This window comes from Kryptolebias marmoratus, linkage group LG14, assembly GCF_001649575.2.
Source record: "Kryptolebias marmoratus isolate JLee-2015 linkage group LG14, ASM164957v2, whole genome shotgun sequence".
NCBI lineage: Eukaryota > Metazoa > Chordata > Actinopteri > Cyprinodontiformes > Rivulidae > Kryptolebias > Kryptolebias marmoratus.
Window position 1 is genome coordinate 20,271,605 of NC_051443.1, and position 27,360 is coordinate 20,298,964.

A 27,360-nucleotide genomic window follows, 5' to 3' on the forward strand; every position below is an offset into this window, starting at 1 on the left:
GATGATTGTTGTTCACTTCATTAGTCAGTTAAGTTGTGTTTTATCAATGTATGCACTATAAAAACAAGAAAAACATAAAAATTTGCCGCCCAATCTTACCTAAAATCATATAACACATACGTATATCATTACTAATATCAAAAAAGACAGTATGGACTTAAAAAAATCATAAGCTAATATAATCCAAGAGCAAACCATGAATGGATTTGATGGACTCTTACTGCCCTTATCATCAAATCCTAAAAGTTTATTAGAAGGCAACTGGACTTCTTATTTCTTGAAGATGTTTCACCTCTTCACATGAACAAGAAGAGTAGTTCAGTTGCCCTCGATTAAACTTATCCATGTCCTGGATGACTGACAGTCTCAACATGTCACTCTTACTGCCAACACTCGGTTTAGATGATTGTGGCCGAGAAGTTAAAGTGTCGGAACAGAACGATAAAAATGAGGGAAATGTGGTTTAATCACAGTTGGTATTGTTGTCACACTATTCAACAAAAATAACAAAAAATATCAATTACATGTGTTTTCTTGTAGTGTGCAGCCCTGATCTAAACCTAACTGTAAATATCGATTCTAATCTCATCCTGTGATTTTAATCCAAACATATGAATTCAAGAGTAACAGTAAGGTTATGGTGGGTTTCAAACAAGGATTGGCCAAAAAAATGCTGAACATCTATTTTGTCACAAAGAAATTCCTTAAACAATGATGCTGTGATGGACATAAAAATAAACGAGACAGGGATACTGTCATATAGCAAAATATAGCATCTTTCCACATACTTATATAATGAAAGGAGTCATTGTTCAATATTTGAGTCTTTTATTTTGTAACTACAATGTTTTGTATAGTAGATGGTTGTAGGCACAATGTCGGATAAGCTGTCATTAAATGTTTGCATGAAATGGCAAAGACATGCAGTCAAATAAACCTAATTAATAATCATGTCAGATTCAAAGTGACTCACCTGGTGACCTGAAGGTCCAGGCCTCGTCATCGTCGAAGTGCGTATCCCCAGCGGTGAACTTCTCGCCAGGGAAAAAAGCGTGCGCCACTGTTCCACCGGGGCCGTCAAAAGGGTATCCGTCATTATGATCAGCCTTAGTGAAGTCGATCTGAATGTCTGCGTTGCTGCCGGCCACCTCATGGAAGTTCAGAGGCGCGATGTCGCTCCAGACCTTCAGGGCGTAGTACATGAGGGCTCGGACCGTGTCCCTGCCCAATAAGGCTGAATCCTTCGGGTAGGTCCTCACCCTGACACAAAGGTGGGAGAGAAGAATATGTTAAATTCAAGGTTGGAAAGTGAAGAGGGGGGGAAGAGCGGAGGGAGTGAGGGCATCACAGAGTTCAGAAGCTGATGAGGAAAGGGGACAGTCAAAGTGAAGGCAAGAGAGGGTGAAAGCGAGACACTTTGTGCCACACACAAGACGTTACCATGAATGGTTCTACAAGATTTCCATGAAGGCGTGATATTGATCAGGGAAAGATGAAGGTTCACATGAAGCTGCAAAGTCAAGTTATTACTACTTTCATTAAATAAAGTGTTGAACATCCGTCTGTCTGCTGTAAATTCAAACTGCTTATATACAAGTCTTTTCTTTCTACAACAACAAAATAAACACTAAAGAAAATGTGCCACAGTGACAAAATAATGCTTCAAATGTAAAACAAACGAGTTACAATAACTGCTTTAAATCCAGTACACTCAAAAAACAACTCATTCACTTTAAATATAATTTGTGGAAAAAAAACCCTCATTTTTTATGGATTACTTTTAAGATAAATCAATCATGTGATTGTAATTTATTATACCTCACATGAGGGAGGTCCAAATATTAGTATCCAGAACCTGATAAATACAGTAAATAAAAAAAGCTATGTTTTTTTTAAAAAAACAAACATAAAACACAACTTATGGTGCAGTTGTTTTGTTCTAATGAAAGACATAGACAAAATTAAACTAATATAGCTTATTATGTGCTTAGCTTAATCACTGTGTTTTTAACAATATAAATTAGACATGTTTTAGAAAAAAAAAATCTGCCTTACAATTTGGTTTATAGATGAAAGAAGGAATGGACAGTGGAGTAAAGAGGTGGTTAAAAAAATAGAGAAAATGAAACAAAAAGGGAGTGGATTACAGTGGAGACTGGCAGCAGAAAAGCAGACTGGAAGTGGCTCTGAATATATAAAAAGCACAAAAGCTTAAAGGTCAACTGCACAATGTTTGCCACTGGGAGAGACCTGCATGAAAAGTCCTGTTTGCATATTTTCTGTGACTCCATGGATTTTTGTATTTCATGCTCAGGTGCTTCTGCTGCTTACATATAATGTGCTGAGCATACAGTGTGCCTTTTGAAGAGATTATGGCATCGGCTTTTGGGCCCAACTCATAAGTATTTTTCCCCATTTTTTTTCCATTTCTTTATTATGTTTTCAGTCTTCCTCACACCCCCTTAAAATCTCTCCAGCTCCTTTGATAGCTACAGCAGAAATAAACAACCCTTTAACATCACTTCATGGATTCTGTGGTCTGTTTTAATTTTTCCTATCACTGTTTCCCAACTCATATATATTTTTTTTCTCCTCATCAGTTTTTGCATCTTCCTGCTGTACTACATCTTTGTTTCTATATGTGTTTGCCTTCCTTCTCCCCGTATGTACACGTCGTTTAAAAGCAAGGAGCAATGTGGTCCTTGCAGGCTCCTGTAGGAAATTTAATCACTGACTGACTCTGAAAGAAAATGTCAGTGAAGTGACCTCTGCCTGAAATTGGCTCCTGCCTATCCAAAAAAAAAAAAAAATCATAAAAGTGAACTGAGAGTGATTCTTTATTTGATATGAGCACATGAACAGTTAAAGGCCTAGCATTCCTTGAAGGAATGCATATTACCCACCAACTTTCATCCCAGAGTTTTAGACCAAGATCATCTTATGTTGAGAAATTAAAATGTTTTGGTCAAACTTTGACAATAACTTTAGGTGAAATCTCATGTAATATCACAAGCTGTCACGCTCACAATATCTGTTGTAAATCAGCGGACTGACTGAGTTATAATCATTTTTGTGTTGGCCTGTGATGGCTAAATGAAATCAAATTGAGCAGCACTCAGAGTATGTGTTGTGAATAACTCTAAGATATGATTACATAAAATTTTAGCACAATATCTGTAAAATTGACTGAATTGCAGCCATGGTTGTGTTTCATAAGGTCACTTGGCTGTGCCGGCCACCTTGCGTGAAGTTGGCTCCAAAAGTTAATCAGATATAGATTTAAATCCAGTGATTACTTCCTGAGAGTTTTACTGAAATAGGTCATAGTTTTCTAACAGAAATTTAGAGTTGACTCTAAGTAGTTAATGGCAAATGTTAAAACAAAGATTTTTGCTCTTTTTTAGCGCTTGGAATGTGTTGGGAATCAGTCTCAGCTATCACCACACCAAAGCTTAGCTGCTATATTTTCGTTATAGCCCTTTTTTTAAGGTCAGCTGGATGTTGCAGCCATCTAGATCTAAAACTTAATCAGTTCTAAACGTACATCCAATGATTACTTTCTGAAAGTTTCATTAAAATTTCTCCATTGTTTTATGAGTGTTAAGACAGGTACATGAACACACACATACATACACTTAATTTAATTCTGCATATATTTATTGAAAAGCTAGTTTTGTATAAGTTACAACATGATCTGTTTTCCAGTGTCTCATCTTAATTATGCAAGACATGACTGAATAAAAAACAAATCCCAATTCCCGTTCTGTTTGTATTACAGAGAAATGGTAGAATTCTGTGAGGCCAGATGTCCCACACATAATGATTGAATTCTGCAAGCCAGTCTGTGGGGAAAATATACAGAAAGACAATTTGCAAAACGAAAGTGGGAGAACACCCACATTCTGGGTGCGAGGCAAGTTGTGGATTACAGTTCTGAATGTACAGTATCGGCACCAACGCTTAACTGACCATCTGTCAGACCACCTGCGTGGCTCACTGATGCTGCAATTTACATGGAGGAGGTTAGAAAATGGTAGAGTCAAACCTTGGTGAGGGTTAATGATTATTCCGAGGGAGTTGAAGGTAAGCGCATTTAGTGGGAGCAGAACTTCAGCTGAGCTTTCACTTTTTTCCTTAATCTTAAATTATTTAAACCTTTTTAGAGTTGGTGTTTTAAACCGCTTTTCAAAACATGTTTTCTCTCCTGCATGTTTGTCAAGTTTATTCAGGAGAACTGGACCAACTGCTTTTGCATATGACATATGAATTTACATACAAAGAGCCAACATTGTCTCCAAACCATTAAAGTTAAATTAAATCAGGATCTTTCATTGTATTAATTCATACTTAAGTGTGATGTTTCACTCCTGGCACAGACAAGAGTTTGCAACTGGATAAAAAGGGATCATTTAGATTTTTGAAATGAACATGCACAAAGCCTCGCAACAACACCTGTGATGTGGCAGACCATGATGGTGGTTCCCATTTTTAAGAAGGGTGACTGGAAAGTCTCTTCAAACAAGGGATCCCACTGATCAGCCTACTCTGGAAGGTTTACTTTAGGGTGTTAGACGGGAGGCTCTGGCTAATTGTTGGACCTCAGATTCAGGAGGAAAAGTGTGGCTTTCAGTCAAATCATGGAACAGTGGACCAGATCTTCACCTTTGTGGAGTTGCAAAGGGAGGCATGGAGGTTTGACTGTCCAGTCCGCATGTGTTTTGAGGATCTGGAGAAGGCTTAAGACCGTGTTCCTCAAGACATTCTTTGGGGGGTGCTGGGGTTCTGAGCTCGCTTTTAAAGGCTATACAGTCTGAGCTGAGTCAAAAGACAACACTCTCTTTTTACTGGCTTATCTATGTTCCAACCCTGACTTGTAATACAAGGGTGTGGTGTGGAGCTCTGTGATCTGATCCGGGAGGAGCTCAGACTAGAGCAGCTGCTCCTCCCCACTGAAAAGAGTCAGCTGAGGTGGTTCGAGCATCTGATTAGGACGCCTCCTGACCACAGATATGTGGCAGGAAAATGGATGGGTTTTTGAAGTAGGTTTTCATGAAATTATTAGCAGTCATTACTGGGGATAGGCAGTCATTTTTACTTTTTCTACGAGTTGTTAAAAAAATATGAATCTGAAGAATTAATGCAATGAAGAATTGATATGTGGCTGTCTTGTTTTGTTCCCCCACTACTGCCACCTAGTAGTAACACAATACTAACACGACCACAAGGTAGCAATAATGTGGCAAGTTGTTTCTTAACAACTTTGGTGCTTTTCCAGATGGGCTGCTGTCTACGACAAAATAAAGTTACTGACAGCTTACTAAAAAAAAAAAAAAATAGTACAACCAGACTTAATAAAGATCCAACCATCCCTATAAATTATAATCATTGTGAATAGTATATATTGGTGAATTTCAATAAATGACACAAAATGTAAATCCACAAACAAAAGGCAAAGCTCACCTGAATAAAACTGCAAATCTGGTCGAAAGTTTAAACCCACTGAATGAATGGATAGATGTAAAATGTTCAAACCCAACAGTATAACATTCATCAAAACTTATCATCTTGAGAGCCAAGAAAAATTTAGGCCAAACCTTTTGCATATGAGGGATGCTTGCTGTCTGTTATGTGGGTAACATTGTGAAAGGATTTATTTAAAATCCACATCAAGTTATTTGCTTAAACCTAACCCAAATGAACAAAAGAAACAAAATAGCACAAAGTAAAGGTCCCACATGGAATAAGGACCCCAGCTTCCTGTATTAAAACCACCATTGAAATTCAGCTATGGTTGGACAGTATAGTTTACACTTCACACAGTTCATCACAGCACTGTGAAGTTTGAACTACCACTGAATGCCTTAGGGTTACCTCTCATTAAATTACCTCAATTGTATAATGAAGATGTGGACTGACTGTAAAGCAGCCTTTTAAAATAGAAATATAAAGTGTAAATATATGTATGGTGGTATAATTGAATTAATACCCAACATACAGTACATGGACACACACACAGTGACAGTATCATCAATTACTTTGTAATGAATATTGTCACTTGTTAATGTAAAAAATGGATGGATGGTGTTAGTAATTTTTGCCACATCTTCAGTTCAAGATGCTCTGGAGTAAACTTATTGGTATCACCATTCTCAGGTATCACAAAATTACCCAAAGCTGATTTTGATGATATTCCTTTCCTTCTGTTCTACATAGTCCACAGACAAATCTTTGCCCCACAACAAAAACCTCATTATTTCTGATCCTTTTAGACAAGCTGATCTAGTTATGAAACTGTCAAACTCAGACTGAAAATCTTAGTAGGTCACAGAAAAGGTTCAGAGACTGAAAAAATCTTGACATGATGTTATTTCTTCCCGTTTATATGAATTTGGCTCATTCAAAGTTGAGTTACTTTCAAACCAATCATCTGTTTGACATATATTTTGATTATATTTGCTTTTTGAATGATTAACAACTTCACCATTAGCCCTGGTCAATCATACCTCTGACTGACGATTCTTCTCAAACAATTTGTTCCTTTAGGCTTTTTTTTTTTTTGCTTTTTTTTAAAACCAATCTTGGATTTTTGGGTAAAAATGGTTAGAAATAAACAGTGATGGGCAGTAGAGGTTTCAAATCTGTCACTCTGTTTCTTTTTTCTATGGTTGAAAGTTAAGACTTTTTGGGATGATACTCAGCAGGATATTGACATCATCTTATATAAGGGGAGTTTAGCAACATAGTTTACTGTCAATTTCAAGTAATTACTGTCAACCCTGTCATCTTCTTGCAGACATTTGGAAGTTGGGCTTTTCTCGCCATAAACAACCTGGATTATTATTCAGCTGATGTGTCAGTTGCTGTGTCTGGCTCCAAATGTTTGAGTTAGCGTAATAGTACTTAATATCCATCTATCCATCCATCCATCTCTTTATCTGCTTTTTCCTTCCGGGTCACAGGGGGAGATGGTGCCTATCTTCAGCGATCATTGCATGAGAGGCGGGGTACACCCTGAACAGGTTGCAAGTCCATCGCAGAAGAACTTAACATGTTTAATCCTTTTCTTGGTAATTTCACTCTGTAACTCATGACTCTCTAACCTCTTGACAGAAAAGAGAGAAAAAAACACCCCATAATGAATGGAGTAATGCAGGCAGTACATCAACAAAGATTTTAAAAGATTAAGCAGGAAAGAGTGCGATAAGCAGAAACCCAGCAGCTCCCCTATTGCAGAAATATTTCTGACAACTCCCTATGGCTTCATCTTCCACAGCTCTAACTTTAGTTAAAATCACACAGTCGTTTCCGTGAGAGAGACAAGTTCATTGTTTCAGCGTTTCTCCAGGCTACTACAATCAGAGGGATTGGATCACACAGACACATTTCTATCCCTGACAGAGAAGACAAAAGCTTTGTTTAAAAAAAAGTGCTTCTGTCACAAAAAAGGCAGAAAAGGTGTACGAAAAGAGAAAGGGTAGGAAAAGAGGTTGGCTGCTTAATTGGTAACATAAAGAGGTGAAAAATGTACTTTTCAGTAATTTCAAGTGAACATACAGATCTTTTAGTTTGATTTGTTCACCTAAAGACCATTTTTTTAACACAGAGTGTAAGAAAAGCAACACGTTCATCAATTATACAAAACTTCGAGACTTTGGTTTGGTACATTTTCAGTCACGGACAAGTGAAACTGAAAAGTTTGTTCAGAAATCATGCCAGAGGATGACCCGTTATCGGTCTGTATTGAGCCTAAAAAAGCTGCACCAGATGGTGAGGGCAGCGTGTACAAAACCCCACAAATGAAGCCAAGGACAGTAAAGATTTTTTCAACACAATGCATGTGCTGAGGACAATGCTCAGCTTTGACCTCATCCAATTTTATCAAAAATATCTGTGAAACTGACTGAATTGTAGCCCTTTTTATTTATCTAATGCCAGCTGGCTGTGGTGACCATCTTGAATTGAGATGGTTCCAAAAGTAAACCAGCTGCAGATGTGAATTCAGTGATTATTTCTTCAAAGTTTCATTGAAATCTGTCCAGTAGGATCACAAGTTCTTTACCTTACAGAAACGGTTGACTTGAAACATTTAATGTTAACGATTAAAAAAATATATATATATCTTGCACAATCTGATAGTGATTACAGTATGTGTTGATGAAAGAGTAAAATCAAAAATCTTTCTCAAAACAAAGCCGGACCAGCCATCTTTGCCTATAGACAATAATAAAATTCAGGCCACAGGACGTTTCACATTTTGGGCCATTTAGTACTTTTTAGTGGAGAAGCAGCTAAAGAATGTTGAGTATGTGGCTAAAAAAAGCCCCATCTTGCTTACTGCAACAAATATTTCAGGGAGAAAATGATAAAAGTGACTTTGAAATTAGCTGGATGTGCAGAAAGCTGATTAATGTTGACTTCATTTTCCTGACCTACTTAATTCCAAGGCAAGATTTTCAACCTTTATTTGACAAATGAGTCAGAGCAAACTAAGCTTTGGTGGAGGTAAATGTGTATTACCCCTAAGCTGATACAAAAAGACACAGACACACACACACACACACACACACACACAGTTCCCTATCATATTTCACCTGTTTGACATTAATTTACATGTAGCCTACTTCTTCTAAACCCCTTTCCACTCTCTGAAGCAGGGTTATGATTCAGATGAAGAGAGGCAGAGAGGAAAGACCAAAAAGGACTGAGGGTGAGAGAAACAGGCAAAAAAGACACTCTCGCTGTCCCCTGCCTTCATCCTCTCAGCAGGTTCTTACCTCCTGTGTCTTTGCCGCTCCGCAGAGACATGAACTGACATCAAAAGTGATGATAAAAAAGTGCACACAAGCATAGAGGCTCACAGACCCAAAAGTCAACTCCTGTCCTCTGATGCCCTTCGCAGGCGTAAGCTGATTACTTTGCAAATTGAATGGTCATATGGCAACAGGGATTCACGTCCTCATATGCATTTTTTTTACATGTGCACACATGGAGGAACAAAAGCGGGCACAAAAAGGATACAAGCTGCATTTTACCTAAAACTGCTTGCAATACAATTGCAAACACACACGCACACACCCACATGTGCAATGTCAGTCATGCTGAAGATGAAAGACACTAAATTAAAAGTCTGTGCATGAGCCTGTCTCCCACCCAAAGGAAAAAATAAAACCATCCCCTGCCAACCTTCGCCTCTTCTGCCTGCATTTCCTCATTGTGTGTCTATCCTGTCTCCTACACTCACCAGCTCTGTCTCTTCAGATTTCAAATCTGAAGAGAGAGAGAGAAAAAAAAAGAAGAAAAAAAAATCTGACAGGTCTTTAATAAGATGACATCGTTACCGGCGGTCTAAAGGTTCCAACATGCAATTTCACAGGTTAGTGACCTAAAGTGGCACCAGCTAAATGATGAATGAGTATTCAAGAGATGTTAAAGTGCCAAAAGCTTGATGATGGGTGAAATCAACACACTTCTGACAATGATCAAAATGAGCCGAATTAATATATTTATATAATATTTCATAAGTTTTTGATGTTATAATTTTCAGCCACTTAAAATGCACAACTAAAATTCTAGCACTGATCATCACTGCCAGCTGCGAAAAGGTGAAGGCAGACGATGTTTTTGCCAGTGTGAGTGTGTTATCAAAATATCTCAATAACCACTAGATGGATTGTAATGAAAGAAAAAGTAGTCATTGTTCATCGACGACTTTTGGAGTTAACCGAATTCAAGCTGGCTGCCACTGCTAATCAGTGTCAGCCAACACAAAAATGGCTACAACTCAGTCAAGTTTACAAATTTTAAACTAGGACTTTAATATTTAGAAAGATTTTATCATTTCTCATCCCTTCATTAATATTAGAAGTGGTGTTTTAATATTTGAACAGTTGTTGCCAGTACAAACCTGTCAGTCTGTGATGCAGTATTTTGACGGTTATGCGTCTATGCTGTTGATGCATCGCACATAACTTAGTACCTCAGAAAACATGTTTCTAATGAGGATTTGGTCTCAAATCTCCATTTTCAAGGCTTCTTAAATACAGGCATTCATTTTGAACAGCTTGTTTGCATCTGGAGAAAATTACATGCTTTTAGCTACTGTTTTGGTGCTTTTAGCTTTCAGCCCGCGTTCTGTTCATTTTCTTAGTAGTTCTGCTTGCTTTAATTTTAACAGCTCAGTTTCAGCTTCTTCAGCAAATTTCAGCAAAGTCGTTCAGCACTCAGCACTCACACTGTATTTTTCTTTCACAGAAAATGCAATTTCTCTAGTTCTGACTTGATTGATGACCAAACGACTAGTCTGAGCGAGAAAAGACCAAAGTGGATCCAGTCTCATCATATTATAAGAGTTAATGCAAACACTTCGTTATAAGGCTTTCCATCACACCCAGTTTCAATGTGTTTGTGCCACTGCTTGATTTAGACCTTTTTTCCCATAAGCTTAGGTTGTTAAAGGAGCTGTATTCAACAAGTAAGGTTTTTAATTGTTCTCAACATTTCCAAAGAACTCCACATCGTTTTAATGTCCCATTTCATAAATCAGCCAAAAACCACGTTGTTTTTATAGTCTTTAGTTCTACCAGAAACAGATTTATTGGTCAAACCTAAAACATATAATAATTTTATTGTTCTCCCTTTAAAATCCTAATTATCTTTTTAAAGACTAAACGGAGAGATTTGACAACTGAAACCTGACTGCTTGGCAATGCCATTAAAGGAGCTAATTTTAGTTGTTTTAAACCCTTTCCACCCCGGAGGTATGTGCACTAAACCAGGTCTTATCTGCTGCTAAAGTGCAACTCACCAATATGTTTCCAAGGTAACTAAACTGAACACTGGGCGGTCACTGATCACCGAGCCTATTACACCTACGCACCTACACCTACACACTATTACAACTAACAAGAATTATGAGAAATATTTAAAATGTAGCACATTTAAGTTTCAGCAAATATTGAAGCAGTTCGAGAGTGAGGGAAAAGCTCCTAACCAACGGACTTCTAGTTGGAGCTAGCTTCTCATTCACATAAGGTCATTAATAAGGACTAAATGATGATTGATTAATAGTTAAGTTTGTGAAAAACACATGTTAATAGGCAATAAATTAAAGATTAATTAATGTAACAAAAATGAAAAAAAACCCACAATACTAAGAGTTTAAAACTGCCTCATCGATGTTCACTTTTAGCAACGATTTTTCAAATTTTATATTTTAGCTACGCTTTTGTTGATTTTTGTTTATTTTAACTAACAGTTCTAACAGCTTATTTTAACTAACAGTTCAGTGAAATGTGGTTCATTCTGCGACAAATTTCAGCATTTGCGTACACACTGCATTTCTGAAGATTGTAAACTCTGAAGCCAAATTCCTGTTAATTATTTTTATTTCATTTAAATCTACTTTTTGTGGCAGCTTCCAAAACTGTTCATAATCAGTCCACAGTTCTTTTACTTTTTAATCAAAATACTGAAAATGTACACTAGTAACTTCTTCTGTCGAGTACCCCCTAAAAGCAAGCACTTGTTTGGTCCACGTGTCAAGCTGTCCTTCATTTGTTACTGTAGGGCAAAATGGGCTGAATATTTATACTATAGCAAGGAAACATATATTTAGAGGCCTAATATGAGTGTTTGTATAACTGAGAAACTCATAAAGCTCTTTATAGAGCAATCACTTTTTAAACAAACTGGCCCAAGTTAGTCACTTTATCCTTAACAGCAGTTATTCAAATCTATTGCTTATTGAACCAAAAGATAGAGAAAATAATTAAAAAAAAACTTTTTTTAATGCTGCTTTTAAAGCTATCCACTTTGTGTTATTACTTCTTATACTTTTATGACCCTTTTGGTGCCTATGGTTACAAGTGTGGTATTTCTGAATGTTCTCTATTGTTAGTACTTTGATGAAACCCTACTGCTGATTTATGACTATACCTGGCTTTAATGCTCCCATTACCAACCATCTTGAACTTTAAAATATAGCTTAGTGTTTTTGAACATGCCCTACTGGGTTTGACGTGAAGGTCTATTAAAACGCTGGCTTTGAGATCAGGAAACAAGAATGCATTAAAGAACACTGGGTTCCTATGCTTATAATCTGTGTGTATTCAGCTTCCTACACTTTTCATTCTTACACTGTTGCAATATAACAGTGTAGGTTTATGGAGACAAACGACCGTCTGTGAGAGAGTGCAATTTAGCATTTAGAGTCCGTTAAACTTAGTATTTTTAAAAGATCTAAAAAAATGAGTTAGTCTTGTTTTTATTTTCTATGTTCTTCTTTTCTCATCTTTTGCTCCCATGCACTCCGGCTTGCTCCACCTATCTGTCCAAGTAATCAGTCAAAGCCGCTAATGGCTACCATGTTGTCTGCTGTGATAATGGGCTAACAATATGAGGTAATGGGTCAACAGTGCACATTACACAACAAGGCTTTTAATGTCAGTGACACGCTCGACCGAGTGCAGCGTGGTGTATCGAAAAAGAGCAAAAGTAAAGATGGAGTTAAACTGGGATTAAGGGCTCAGCCCTGTCATGGAAGCTCTCGGACACACACAAAAAAGAAAAAAAAATGGCTTTATTTCTATTAGGAAAAATACACTGTTTGAATTCAAGTCCCCAAAATGAATAGGTACTCAGCCGAGCCACTTATCCTTTCTTCCCTTCTGAGAAATAACTGACACTCAGCACTCAGCATGAAAGCTGCACATATTCAGAACGTAATAATAATGTGAGTGACATGTGCGAACAGGCAGAGTATGAAGTGCCAATCTGCCTTGTGTCAATTCTGAGGTGGTGAGACCAAATCAGGAAGGAGTGGGTGAGCTGCTGCTTCCTACAATAAGTAAATGGGGGATATTTTAATTAAAGCATATGCAGATAATGTTTGAGACCTTTTGTTTAGGATCAGGAAATTCCATAACGCGGCAGATTTTACAGTTGGGGATTATCTAAATAAAACGTCTTGTTCTTTTCAAGCATCAGAAATCTTTGATCACGAGTCAACATAAGGAAGGACGCAGTCAATCTACGGCGGAAAACAACAGTGTGCTTACTGTTTACCATTATAATGAGTTTAAGCTGCTAACACCTGCAAACAAAAATGAGACCAGACCTGAATTAATCAGTCAGTATAAAAATACTATAACTGACGAGGAACTAGGCTCTGGGAAATTTGATTTGATTAGAAAACAAAAAAAACAAAACTAAATTTAATTCAGTTACATAAAGGTTTTTATTGCCGCCAATGAGGTGAAAAGGCTAAAACTTATCTGTCGTGTTAGCAAAACATCTCATAGACAACTGAATGGATTTTAATGAAACTCTCAGAATGTAATCATTTAGGATGGCAACTACAGCCATAGTTACAACCCAGTTCCATTTACAGATTCATTTGGTGTGATGGTAGCTGAGTCATTCACAACACATCCTCTGAGCGTGACACTCACAATATTGCTTTAGGTTGTGAATAATATAATTTATGAGGTTTAACCAAAATGGCTATAACTTCATCTCTTCTCAGCAAAAGATGATTTTAGTTTAAATGACAGGCGGTGGGTGATATGCATTTTTTCAAGGAATGCTAGGCTTTTATGCAGTGATTTATGATTTATTACATTAGAAAGAATATACATTAATATGGTTGTTGGGCTACAAACACATTAAATGTTGTTGTATAAGCTATTTTTTGCTTTTACTATGGAGTCAACCTTGTATTTTTTTGCCTATAAACAAATAAAAAAGAAGACATATCATGTTCTACATTATAAAACCAAGCTGTGAGGTGATGTCTTTGTAAGTGGAATAACATCCACTTAAAACACAGCAAAAAGAAGTACCAGGAGAATTAAAGGGAAGACCAGTCTGAGCAGAATATAAATGCTTTTCTTAAAATCTGCACCATGTGAAAAATCTCTGTGGATTTGAACCTGGAACATAATCCACAACTGTTCCAGTGCGCAGGTCGACAAATCGGAGTGCTGCGAATACAAAGACGTTTCACTGGACTGGAGACACAGCTGTCTTATTTCAGAATGTAGTGAGCTGACAGGAGAGCTGGGTGATTGGCAGCAGGACAAAGACGAAAATGAAAGTTAAAACCCCACCAGGAGGAAGATGTACCATGCACACATAGGCCTACGTGTAGAAGGATATATACTTTATCTGCGTGAGTTATAGTTTTCCGTATTTCTCAATTCATTTGTGTATTTCATCATATATACACACGCTGACATGCACACAAGATTTTATAGGAGGCTTGTTTTTCTCATTTTTGTAAGCATGGGCAGAGTTTTTGGTGCTGTTTTGTTCCAGACACAAATAAAAGACAGAAAACAACTCCCTTTTCATGCATAACCTTTGACCTCTTTTCAGAGCTGTGTGTATTAAGGTGCTGAATTAATCAGCCAACTGAAAAGAAAGACCTTTTAATGAGCATTATTAGCTCACTTCTGTCTTAACTAAATAACAGCTACTGAGAATTTGCTGTCAATAGCAAAGCAAAAAAAGCAGAAGGTTTTAAGTTTCCACTTCAGGTGTGAAGCAAATGCAGCAAAACGACATTTGGATGAAATATAGAGGAGGATGGACAATAAATCACTACCTCAAAAATAATTTCAGATAATCACAAAGAAAGCACCAGGGTTTAATGATCCCCTGCTGCTGAAGGTGACGGCGATAATGTTTTTGCCTACGTCTGTGTGTGTGTGTGTGTTTGTCACGCACATTACAAAGTAGAATTTAATGAAACATTCAGAAAGTAATCAATAGATATATATCTACAACTGATTAACTGTTTGAAATCAGTAAAATCTAAGATGGAAGCCACAGCTAATCAACCTTAGCCTTCACAAAAATGGCTATACCTTAGCTCAATATCTGTAAGATTTGCTAAAACTTAGCATGGTAGTAACTGACAATCACTCACACATACCCCAGTAGCTCCCAGATCATGTGAGATTACATTTAATGACATTGTGCATAATGTTATTTTCAAGATTAAACCAAAATGGCTCTAACTTCATCATTTGCAAGAGATATGCAGTCCTTTATTCTAGGCCTGTAGTTTTTTTTTTTTCAGGCTTTAATGAACCGTTGAAAACACAAATATGTCCATAATGTGTCCTCTAAAAAGTTATTACTGAATCAATCCTAATAATGTATTTAAAATAAGCCGGGGCCAGCTATTTATTTTACTTCCTCCTCCTTTTCAAATAAGCTATTTCTCAAATGGTCAAAGCTGTGCATTTGGTTCTATTAAGAGGCAACTTGATGAATGCTTCACCATAAATCTAGTGTCACATAGTTATTTGCTATTGATTGGTAGCCAAACAGCAAGATGACACTATGAAGTATTGTATGGGGGAGAAGCGGAGGAAAACACCGCTAAAAGCCCCTTTGTTGAGATCGTCTGAAAGGTCAATGATAACTTTCATCCCTGAAGCATTTTGATGTGTTTTTGTTTACCTATCAACATTTCAAAAAAGAGCCCTGAGCTCAGGTAAAGCTAAACAACAACAGCCAAAAGGCCCTCTGCTGCAGATTAACTGAGCTCCCCAAGGTTTTGCTTGTAACTAGTTGGTTTGCCTTATGACAGTACCTGAGATCTGTTGAATTGGGGTTTGTTAAAGGATTTAAAGAATGAATATTTTAACTGTTGTGGATAGCTTTTGTAAGTGCCTCTGATTAGAGAACTGGAAACTTGAATTCAGACCAAATTGATGGTTTAATGGCTATTGCCATCAGGGTAATGACCAGAAATCAAAGTGGAATGCTGTCATCTTAAAACTAATCAAATCCCCCCAAATTTCATAGCAGTTCATGCATGTAGCATGCTACGTGCACAGTGAGCTGTCACCTCCCAGCAATGAAGTTGCAGAATCACCTCCCAGCTGGGTGGAGTTTGCATGTTCTCTGCGCGCACATGTGGGCTTTTTCCAGATGCTCTGGTTTCCTCCAGAAACTAACTGAGGACGAGGCACGAGTGAGAGCGTTAATGGTTGTTTGTCTCATTTGTCTCTATGTGGCCCTGTGATGGACTTGCAACCTGTCCAGGGCGTCCTCCACCTCTTGAACAGTGTCTGCTGGAGAGAGGCATCAACTCCCAAATGACCCGGAAAGAAAAAAGCAGGTATGAACATACATGGATGGATATTTATAGTAAGAGCAACAGCAAGCTGTAGCACTTCTGGTGCAGCCTTTGTCCCTTTCAGGAGGAATGTTGTAATGTTTTTGCCAGTACAGTGACAAAATTCAGGGCAGTGTGTAGCTTTACAAAATATTGTTTTTTATTGAGTGCTGCAATTTTTTTTAAGGTTGTGGACTTGTTGGAAAAGGGCAGAAATCCTTTTTGTGTTTGGCCTTGCTGTGACTAAAGGTGGAATGTGAATGCTGGCGACTAGTTGTTCTCAATCTGCCTATCTTCAATTCAAAAGTATACACCAGCAGATTAAATCCTATTTGTGGGAGCTGCTGTCGATGTGGGTACAATGAGGGCAATGAAATAATGTGCATGGCCTAGAATACAGTTATGTAACTAAACCATGATTTTCAAAAATTGGCTGCTCAAAATGTAGCTGAACGGCTGACTGGTCGCTTGGCCACAAACACAAAGAATTCAGTGAAAAGAAAATTCTATTTACTGACAGTACTGAGTCAAGTTTGAGTCACCACCTTGTCTCTAACAGTAGCAGCCCAGTGAGATATTACTTTAGATAGTAGCTTGTCAGTCACCTCAAAAATAAACTCAAAAACAAAAATAAATTTCTCCAAACTATTTCTCCAAGTTGTTTCTTCCTGTCCCACTCCGTGCATGTTTGGGTAACTGGTGATAAACTGGTTGTAGGTTGGAACGAGAGCGTGCACTCTCGTCATTCTCTCTGAATTAGCCCTTTATTAGATTGATGAGGTCTACACTGCATTTTGCTCAGAGATAGATGAGATAGCTCCTGCCCGCTCCACAGCTCTAAGCAGGATAAAGTGAACAGGTAAAGTGAAATTTAATGTGTTTGAAAACATCATTAAAAATCTTTTATAGAACTCCCCGAGCAACTACAAGAAGGCAGGCAAGTTTCGAATCTCCTGCAGACACATCCTCTGCCGTTTGTCTGCATGATCTGTTTGCCTGCACCACACAGATTTTTTTCTCTTAAATAATACAAATGAACCCCTTTTGGCAGGGCTTTTTAATGAGTGAATTTAGCTTTAACTAATTCAGTTTGGAATTAGGTTCCACGAGACAACAGAATAATTACGCTGCAGGGGAAACTCTGGTTTTAGCTACATTATATTTTAGTTTTGTGTCACCATTTGAGTCCACTGGAATTAAGAAATTAATTTAAGATAAACTAGACTGAGTGAACAGGGAATTCACTAGATTCAAGTAGCTGCACATCTTGGCCTCTTATTATTATGCCAATTGATCTAATAATGAATTGCTCTTAAATCTTTGTATGAAATTTGCTACAGTAATGAGGGTTCTTGGTTAAGAAAATTAAAGGGAAATCATTTTGAGATGACGGGGCTGTTTGCTATTAAATGTTTCTCAGGTCAGAGTCTAACAATTATGACGTTTCCCTCCTTTGAGCCAGAAATTAGCGAACGAGGAGCTCAAGGAAAAGTCAATTTATCGAATCAATGAAATGATGCTGAGATAAAGGGAAAACTGGGATTGATAAATTTTTGCTGACGTGAGAGTAATGTGATACACTGAACCTGAAATGAAACTTGTTTGTTGAGTTGCATCATATCTAGGACTTGTCAAAACATAAATAATTACTAAAAACTTTTAAGTCAACCCAACTGATGTCCAGCTGCCATTTCATTACCTTCATTTCATCACTGATATTTAACAAGATAAAAAACGAACTGACATCAAGACCTCTTTTGCAAGTGTGACATGGCCAAGAGGTCAGACATAAAATTTCAGTGAAGAAAACAAACAATAGAAAACAGAAAAACAAATATAATTCAGGTAATTTTACAGATATTGTGATAAAACTGGTAGCAGCTGAGAGTCATACACAACACATACACTGAGTGTGACATGAGACATAATATTACTTTCAAGGTTTGACCAGTCATAAGATGACCTTAGTCCAAAACTCTGGGATGAAAGTTGCTGGGCAATATGCATTCCTTCAAGAAATGCTATGCCTGTAATATCACCAATGTTATGCTGACATCAGTGATAAACTAACAATCGTAAACAGACTCAATCAGTAAAGATTGCTGACAGTAATATAGTGGTGCCCAAAGGAGTGAGACTTAATTTTCTGTCTTGAGCTTTAAGTGACTTGTGAGCAGAAGGAGAGTTTGAAATCAATGTCTTAACATAACAAACAAATCAGGCAATTACTGTTGGACAGTAACAGGTGAGAGCGGATCATGTTTTTGTATCCTGTGTAAAAGAAACTGACTTGCAGCAAGCTATTGAATGCAAGTTCTTATACGTTCAGACTGTTTTACAGTCAATCTAAGATGATGCTGTTAAGGTCATTCAGACACTGGTAATAGAAAAAGATGGTGCTTATATCAAAAACAATTGATTTTTAAAAGGCCTAAGGAGATCAAAATATTCTCCTTGACTGAACTCATAAATGGAAATAGCTACTTAATAAGCTTAAACTAAAAAGATGTAGTTTTTCTTATATTAAAAATGTTTGTCTGATATTTTATAACTCCTAAAAATTAGGTTTAAATTGATTTGAATGACAGTATGTTAACACAAAGTACCTATGAGCTCTTTTCTGAGTTGCATCAAAATGCATATCATATATTACTGGTTCCTACCTCCAGGAAAGATGTCTTTTATTCCATTTGTTTGGAGGAATCAGACTTCTTTTCCTGCGCTTCATCACCTCGGCTTGAGACACATCTGGCAGCGAACATCTTGGTGTTTTCATTAGTCCCAAAGTGGCTTGGTCTATAAAGAGAAGAGGAGAGGGTGCTGATTCGACTTTAACATTTCTGGGCTAAAACTCTCATTAGTTCTTCATCACATTTTGGCTCAATTGAACAAAAAAGAAAAAGAAAAAGCTGGTCTCACCTAAAACTCCAGTCTCCTTCAGCCCTCCAAACTTCTGCATGGCTTTGATGGCTTTGGTCAAGGCCTCCTTGGTCTGCAGCTGGCCGGTCACTGGGTCAGGGGGCGGGAGGTAGCCGAACTTACTCAGCCAGTCCTGGGGGGGAAATAAACGGTAGAGACAGACACAGATCAGTGGAGATCAGCTGAGGCATCTGAAGGACTCGGACTATTCTAAAGCTAAAAGCTCTCACATCTGTGCATGTTTACTGTTTGTGGATACTTTGTTGCTACGTCCAAAAAAATCCCCATGGTTCTCTGATGACTTTTTGTCAGCTGCAAACACCTTTCATATATCCAGTACATTTTAACAATATGTTAACAATCATATAAATGGAAGACAATCACACGGGAATGATGTTGTATTTGTTTTGATGTTCCATTAGAAACATATTTCCTTTTGTCTTTCTTCACCAATAAGATCTTATTTCTCAGTCTTTGCTCTTCTTTTTTATTTGTCTAAGCTTTGTTACAGCTCCCTCCTCCTCCACCACCATGATTTGACAGCTAATACACAAAGGCAGATTTTAAATAGGATTTTGATCAGCACTCATCAGAGATGAGTGGCGTAGATCAATAGCAAGGCTTTAATGACAACACAGGGAAAATCCCATTTACTGAACAACTTATAGTGAAGCACAGTGGCACCTGATGCTTTGCCTCCTTGTGTTTTGTTTTGGGATCTTTCTAGAGGGCTTGGTAAGAAGCTACGAGGAAATTGAACTGACCCTTAAGAACATTACCGTAAATGACAACCAGCAACTATTTTCAGAAGGAATGAGATGCCGAAGGTAAGTGGGAAAGGGCAAAGAGTTTAAAAGCATTAAAATGACGCAACGAATCAGCAGATTACACAAGAGACTGTGGTACATTTTTCTCGATAAACAGTGTCGTAGGTCTTCTGTCTTCTGCAGTTTATTATGACTCCTTTTGACCAGGCTTTCACATCAATTACTGCCATTTACAACAAAATAATCCCAAACCCCCACAAACGAACTAATCTGTGGTAAAAAGCAAGTTATCAGCTACAAGAAAACTCATTTTCAATATTTTCTCAATAAATCTGGTGGTAACAAAAATATATAGCTGTTTTGGTCAAACCCTGAAAATAACATTATGAACAGCCTCAACAACAGACAAATAAATAGGGTTGACAGTTAATGCCAGTGCGTAAAAGCAAATTGTAGCTCAATATGTCTTAATACCTGCTGTTACAGCTATTTTTGAGTTTTCTAAATTCACTTGGCTGTGGTAGCCATCTTGAATTGGGTTGACTCCAAAAGTTAATCAGATGAAGATGTACATCTAATGATTCTTTTCTGAAAGTTTCATTAAAATGCGTTCAGTGTTTCATGAGATATTTTGCTGATGGTACAAATGAACACAAACACACACACGAACACACAGACATGAGCAAAAACATTATCACTCTGCCTTGATTATAAAAATGGAAAAAAAGAAGTATATATCAAATTCCCAGATAAAAAAAAGTTATTGTTTCGGGCAACAACTTTACTCTGAATTTAATTGAATGTTTGAGACAAAACGGCCAATTTTCATGATCTTTACAGCCCCATTTAATATGTATATGCTTCATATTTTTTTATTATGATTACAGTGTTTGAATAACAAAATGCTGCTGCTTTAACTTACTGATGAGGCCAAAAATGTTCCATTTGAAGACGTGTCTGGTCTTAAACCAGACGTCTTCCTTTGAGGATAAACAAATCTAGAAAACCAACAGACTTTAAAAAAAAAAAAAAAAAAAAATCAGATCAATGGAAGACCAAAGTTGATTTTATGGATTTTTTTTTTTTCATATTGCAGACACCGCTGAGTGAATTGCAAACCTAAATTATCTCGTCACACACACACACACACACACACACACACACACACACTGCACACATATTCGGCATTTCACTTGCACAAAAATGCAAATATAATTGAAGCATGAAGAAGTTATTATAAGGTCTCTGTAACAGACCGTGTGCATGAAGGATAATTTACCTCCCTCTATAATCCTCAACGCTGGTCCCTGTAATCTTTTGATACAAAGTAAAATACAGCTAATTTTAATATCCAAACCAAAGGTACTCAGAGATAAAGAGCCTATAAACAGCTCTGGAGGAGCATTTATTATTCAGATCAAGTGGGCCTACTTCTAATAGTGATGATATATTTTCCAGCAGGGTATTGATAACACATTACGCTGTTGCGTATTTATAGTATTCATGCGAAGAGCTTGTTGAAGATGGGAGGCAGAGCTGTCTGACACAGAAAAATGACCGAGCTGTAGCCTAATTGAATGGCTGCGAACAGAGCAAACAAAGTGGGACAACAACTCATTGTCTCCCTGCAACAGAGCGGCTTGTTCATGTCAAGAAAAAGAGGGGGTTGAAATCGAAAAATCAAACCCTGTGTGTGAGACAGTGATTAATGAACTGCTGATGCATCAGTTATTAGTGTGCGCGTTTGTCTTGCCTTATTTTTTTTTCTTCCAAACAAGAAGCAGCTGAGATTTAAAATGAGTGTGAGTCTGAGGAGAGATAAGAAAAGGAAAAGTGTGCGACTTTGATAGAAAATGTTTTTAAATTTGTCACAATCTCTTGTTTTTAATGCGTCTGGAAAAAATAAAGGTCTAGAGAGCCTTAAACTTCCTGAAGAGCATGTAAAATTAAAAAGGTTATTTTTCCTCATCTACAAACAGTATTTCTAGCTCTAGAGCTTTCTCTAAAATGCTTGTATAATGATATATTGATTGATGATAGAGAACTATTTATACCAGGAATAATATACATTAGGTTCAGCAGTGCAGGTGATAATACAGAACTAAACAACAGTTTACCAATTTCAAACCCATCAGTGCCATAGTTTAACTGTATTCCTGATTTTTTAAAATATTTTTCACAGAAGGTAGCATTTTCAACCATTAACAGGAGCTTTATATGTAATGCTTTTGCGCAATACACTTTTTATGCAGTAAAAAAAGCAGAAAAATAGAACCACGCCAGTACATCTGCAGTGGTAAAATCAGTAAAGTTCTTAATCATCCATCATCAGTTGTTTTAACAGTGAGTTAGACACTTACTGATTTGTAGCTGCAATGTGCAGTTTTGATTGTTTTAAGCAACAAATTCTTCAAACTAAATAAAATGTCCCAGGTGTTAGCACATTAGTTAAGATGAACAAATTGCAACAAACCACTCGCCTCTCATAGCATCCTGACAATAAACTCAAAACTTTTCAGAAAAAGTCTGTCGATTTGTCAGTTTTCCATTAATAAGATGAACAAACATGAACACAATCTGCTGTTTCAGTGAACTGTTTAAGTGTAACATTTTTAGTGAAAGCTTCACTGTTTCTTTGCTCCACAGTGGATGTGACTAAACAAATGGGGCTCCACAGCAGTTTGACAGCAGCAAATCACAATCTTTAAAGTACTCCATATTTATAGCTTTTTTTTCTCTCTCTTTCACAAATCACAGCTACATGCCTTCCCTGTATGATGTACAACTCATGGATATTATTTTAGGAACACTGAAACATAGTTTTTAGTGACTTTTTGAGTGATGACAACTCCATGGGATCGAGGCCAAAACTGGTTGAATTCTTCCCAATTTGCACACGTGTCCTGGTTTAACTGAAGAATAAGGTTAATAATTCAGTCATTTCTCTGTTAATGGGAAACCTTTCTAGAGCAAAACTGTAAATACAAATCTCGGTGCACCTTGCACCTCAACTGTGTTTCTAAATTCGGTTGCTGTGCGCATTGGGCAGCTCCAAGGAATTTCCACACTCGCCCCAGCCTCTGCAAAAATTTACTCATCTTTCATTCACTTTAATTGAAACCCCTAGCACTGCTGAAATGAAATGTTGGTGGAAAAAAGAAAAAAAAAACAAGCTGCCTTTTGGTGTAAAGTAGACAAAAATTGCCTGAACTTTTAAGCCCTGACCTGCTAATAGGACCTAGGACATGCCATGTTAGCAAATCTGAAAGGATCCTTATATTATCAACGTGTTGCACCATCATCCAGTTTGTAGAATATCACCAGACTACAGCAGTATCACTCTCAAAATGTCATTCTTACTCATATTGGGCTCTTGGCATCATATCCTATCTTTGTTTCCTGTGTTGTAAGGCTGACAGCCGACAGACACGTACATAATGAGTTGTGTGACTAGCTCATCAACACAATATCATCGTCCCAAGTCAGTTTTACATCAGTGTGTGTGATCTCCACTGTCTCACAATACCTCCCTGTTTAGCTGTGATGAACAGCTGCTGAGTCTCTACATCTTTTTCCCCCCTCATGACAGGAAATGACTCACTGGGAGACATTTAACCCTGTGACCTCGCTGACTGCTAAGGGTCATAAAGTAGCTCGCTCCATTATAGTGTTTAGATTGTTCCCTAATACCTTGAGCATGAGGGCAGATCTGTCCCACTCCTTGGACTTTTGAAAGGTTATGAAGCTATAGGAGGTAGAAGAAAAGATTGTTCTTTTTCTAAAGTCATTGCTATTGGAAAAAGCTTTGAAATATCACCTTATATGATCAATAATCAATGTACTTTAAGTACTTGAATCAACATCAAACAGTCCCTACATGGCTTCACCTTTTGAGCAGAAAGTTATACCAACCTGAATTTAACAGCTTCATTACTGGCCAACAAAGTCTCTCATGGACTACAGTGAAGATGAAGTTATGAAGTCTGGAACAACTTTTGTAAGAACACCCAACAGAGATACACCAAACATAGAGAAGCTTCAGGCTGCGACAGAAAACGGAAAGAAAATGAAAACAGCTGAATTCACTTAATGAGAACAAGATAGCACTGTTTTTTGTCTGTTTATTGCACAATCTGCATAATTGGCCAAGAGGCATAAAGTTAAGAATCAGTCATTTCTTTAATATTTTAAGTAAGATTACTGAATTATTTTTGTAGTACTGCCACTTGTAAAACCTTTTATTGCAGCCAGCTAAAATTCTTCTGAGATTTTAAGGCTATTATTCTCAATGTATCACAGAATGTTGATGGTGGTTTGATTATGGGTGCCAGAGAAAAGCCTCAACCTTGTAAGACTTGAGGCAGGCCATTGTGGATTTGGAGTTGTGGTTTGGATCGAGATCCTAATGCAGAAGCCATTTTTTTTTCACTTTCAAACTCTGAGCAGATATTTGATATTACATCCAGATTTGGCTCCTATTTAGTTACGTTTCTATGAATCAAATGTTCAATATTACTCAGCTATGACTAGTCCATCCCTGTTCTTAATAAATGAGAACATGTAGTTTTTATTATTAAATAATCCTAAATGTTGAACTTTTTAAACTGAAATTTGTAACCTAAAATTCTGCAACCATGGGCGTCATTATGTGAAGTGTTTGGCTAGTAACTGATATCTGCTTCATGCAGCCCGGATGTTTGCTCATTCAGCAGCATTCATCACAGTATTTTCTAAATACCTGGCAAATAAATTTACCTTAGTATTTACCTGTAGGTGTAAGTGATGTCTTTTTGTTTCCACGCTCAGTGTATGCTGCAAAATGTTCCCTAAAAGTTTTGACTTAATAGAAAACATTTTAATTTTTAAATCCCGATTTTAAATTTCAACACTGACCAGGGAAATGTAATCAGCTTGGCAATCTGGGTCATGAGATCTATGAATGCAGATAAAAATGAAAGCAGACAAAAATATGAAAAACAAGCCCAGATTGACTTTTAATTAGAAACAACTTGGACTACACAGAGATCTTATTCTTTATATATATAATACGTTTCATCTAAAAAAGATTTTGCATCAGCACATAAACATATCCCACAGATGTAAAGGTCTCACATCAAACAATCCTCAACTTGCTCTCCAATGAGAGCATTTCTTTCAACAGACTTCCATCAGCACATCCATAGGTTTGCAGCAGATTTAAAAGGTGCTGTCATCATTCAAAGCAGCTGAAAGATGTTGCTATTTAATATCAGTAGCTTATCCTTAGAAATGGTTTACTTAAAGTAAAAGGAAGGATCCAAGGAACGCAAGCTTGCTTAGGGGTATTTGACCGAGAAGCTTGTGAAACCAATCTGAAGGCATGAGTGTAAACACGATTTAATGAAGAAGTCAAGAATTTAGCCTCCTTCGTACAAACAGATAAGATCAAAGAGGGAGAGAGAGAGAGAAACTGTGGGTGACGTGCAGCCTGGACGACAGATTTAATCTAAAAGAAAATTGAGGTAGGAATGCCAGGTGATAAAAGATTAGAAATCAATCCCTGTCTTTTCTTTTAAGTTTGTTTCCTCTGAATGTGTGTTCAGTGTTAAAAGCTTGATTGAAGTTCAACAAGAAGAGCTCCATTTGTTTAATAAGACACAAAAAAATAGTAACTTGCAAATAATCAATTATATTTTGCCTTTCATTTAATTTTCAGTTAAAAATTGATCACCAAGTACAAAATAAATGAAAAGGAAGAGCAAGCTTGCACTGGAGGCAGAACTTGGGTCAACGGGTGCCACCGTTGAAACTGAGTCAGTGAGTCAGGAATAGTTTGAGTCGTGATGACTGTTGATTTGGTGACTGAATCTCACTTTCAAAAGGCCCCGCCGGCATGCTGAGCTCTTACTGCTGCCTGGAAATAAAACCTAGAGAAAAGTCTGACCTCAGTTATTTTAGTTCTCATCTTTTTGACTTAAAATGGTTAAAACACCAACAGATAACAGAAAATTATATATTTTTTTGCAAATCCATTTATTAGTATTTGTGTTGGTTTTGTATTTTAATTGGTGGTGTCACAGTTAGTGGTTGGATTGAACCCAAATGCAGGCAGACTCACTCTTTAAAAGAAAACTTAATTTATTTACAAAATAATCAAAAACAAAAGACTGACGTGGCAGCAACTAAAATTAAATAACAAAAACTTAGAACAATGCAAGGTAGCACACACGTGCAAGGCAAGCAGACACCCAGGCAGCACATCAGAGTGACAATAAACCTGTGAATAAGTGTGGAAAATGACCAGGTTTTAAAGGGTGATTGCTAAATGAACACATATAAAAGCTCAGCTTTGTTCATGATACACCAATGGTACAAATTTCTTTCTCTTCAAATACTCTCCTCCATTTTTCTCACAAAAACTGCATATTTTGAGGGATTTTTTTCAACAAAAAGAGCATTTGAACAGTAATATTAGTGATTATTTACTTTGAGAGGAGAAGAATTCTGCATCATTACAGACAGTTTTGATTTTGAGGGAGAAATGATTCACATTTCTTTTGGAAAATTTAAGTTCTCAACACAAGATGAGGCAATAGTTAAAATGAACTAAGAAGAATTTGGTTAATGTGTCATTAAAACGAGTGAAAAGACTTAATCTTTACGAAGAATAATGTCTAATGTCACTGTATGCAATGAACAGAAAACATTTTAAAAAATGGATGAATGAATGCCATACAATGGAATTCAGTGATATTTTTCTGCACTATTTTGTAAGCAGATGGCCCATGCACCAACCCGCCGAAACACTCCATCACTTCACTACAGGAAGTATTTTGCTTTTCTGCAAACACAAAGTGCATTTGATTTAACACAAGTTGGACTTGTTGACAGAATGTAATAGATTCTGACGGACGAGTTTATTTTCACACCTTGTTTTTTTTGCAGTTGGATTTGTGGATGTTGTTCCCTTGACACTTTGGAAGAAAATCTGTCCTAATTTGCATACTTGTATGTGTGACGATGTGACAACAAGGATTAAAAATATGTCTGTAATCCTTGGTTTAGGAAACAGCTGGTTGTACAGGGAGAGGCGAGACTCCATACTTGTCTTTTCCCATAGGACACAAGGAGGAAGGTGAAGAGAAAGAGATGTCAAGGTAAAAAAGACACAAGAAGAGGCAATGCAGAGGCAACAACAACAAAGACAAGGAAGGAAATGTAAGGTGAAAAGGTATGTGAAGGGTATGAATGAGGTTAGTAAAAATGGATGCAAGAGAAAGGAAAGCAAGCAAACAGTTTGCTCAAGAACAAAGAAGATGAGAAAACGTGGACAACTTTTAGAGAATAAAACTGTCTTAACTGAGATCATTTTTTAAAAGATTGTGTGAATCTTATGCTAACATTAGTAATCACTGACTTGCTGAAATACAGGTGCTGGTCATAAAATTAGAATATCATGAAAAAGTAGATTGATTTCAGTAATTCCATTTAAAAAGTGAAACTTGTATATTATATTCATACATTACATACAAACTCATATATTTCAAATGTTTATTTCGTTTAATTTTG

At 37.0% G+C, this 27,360-nt stretch overlaps 1 protein-coding gene and 1 long non-coding RNA gene across 3 annotated transcripts in view; one reads left to right on the forward strand and one right to left on the reverse strand.

Moving 5' to 3' along the window:
• The window catches only part of LOC108232529 (matrix metalloproteinase-17-like), a 68,212-nt gene that overhangs the window by 24,676 nt on the left and 16,176 nt on the right, over positions 1 to 27,360 (reverse strand). Inside the window, exons 2-4 of the mRNA XM_017410402.3 lie at positions 19,046 to 19,178; positions 18,790 to 18,922; positions 974 to 1,260 (exon numbers count right to left, since the gene is read on the reverse strand). Of these exons, the coding sequence (XP_017265891.1) occupies positions 974 to 1,260; positions 18,790 to 18,922; positions 19,046 to 19,178 (553 nt within the window). The remainder of the gene's footprint in view (positions 1 to 973; positions 1,261 to 18,789; positions 18,923 to 19,045; positions 19,179 to 27,360) is intronic.
• Positions 1 to 27,360, forward strand: part of LOC112450337 — a 51,536-nt gene that overhangs the window by 20,714 nt on the left and 3,462 nt on the right. Inside the window, exons 2-3 of one of the 2 annotated variants that reach the window (XR_003038909.2) lie at positions 16,054 to 16,129; positions 26,912 to 27,022. This is a non-coding gene — a long non-coding RNA (uncharacterized LOC112450337). The remainder of the gene's footprint in view (positions 1 to 16,053; positions 16,130 to 26,911; positions 27,023 to 27,360) is intronic. The other variant, XR_003038911.2, reaches the window with a different exon arrangement.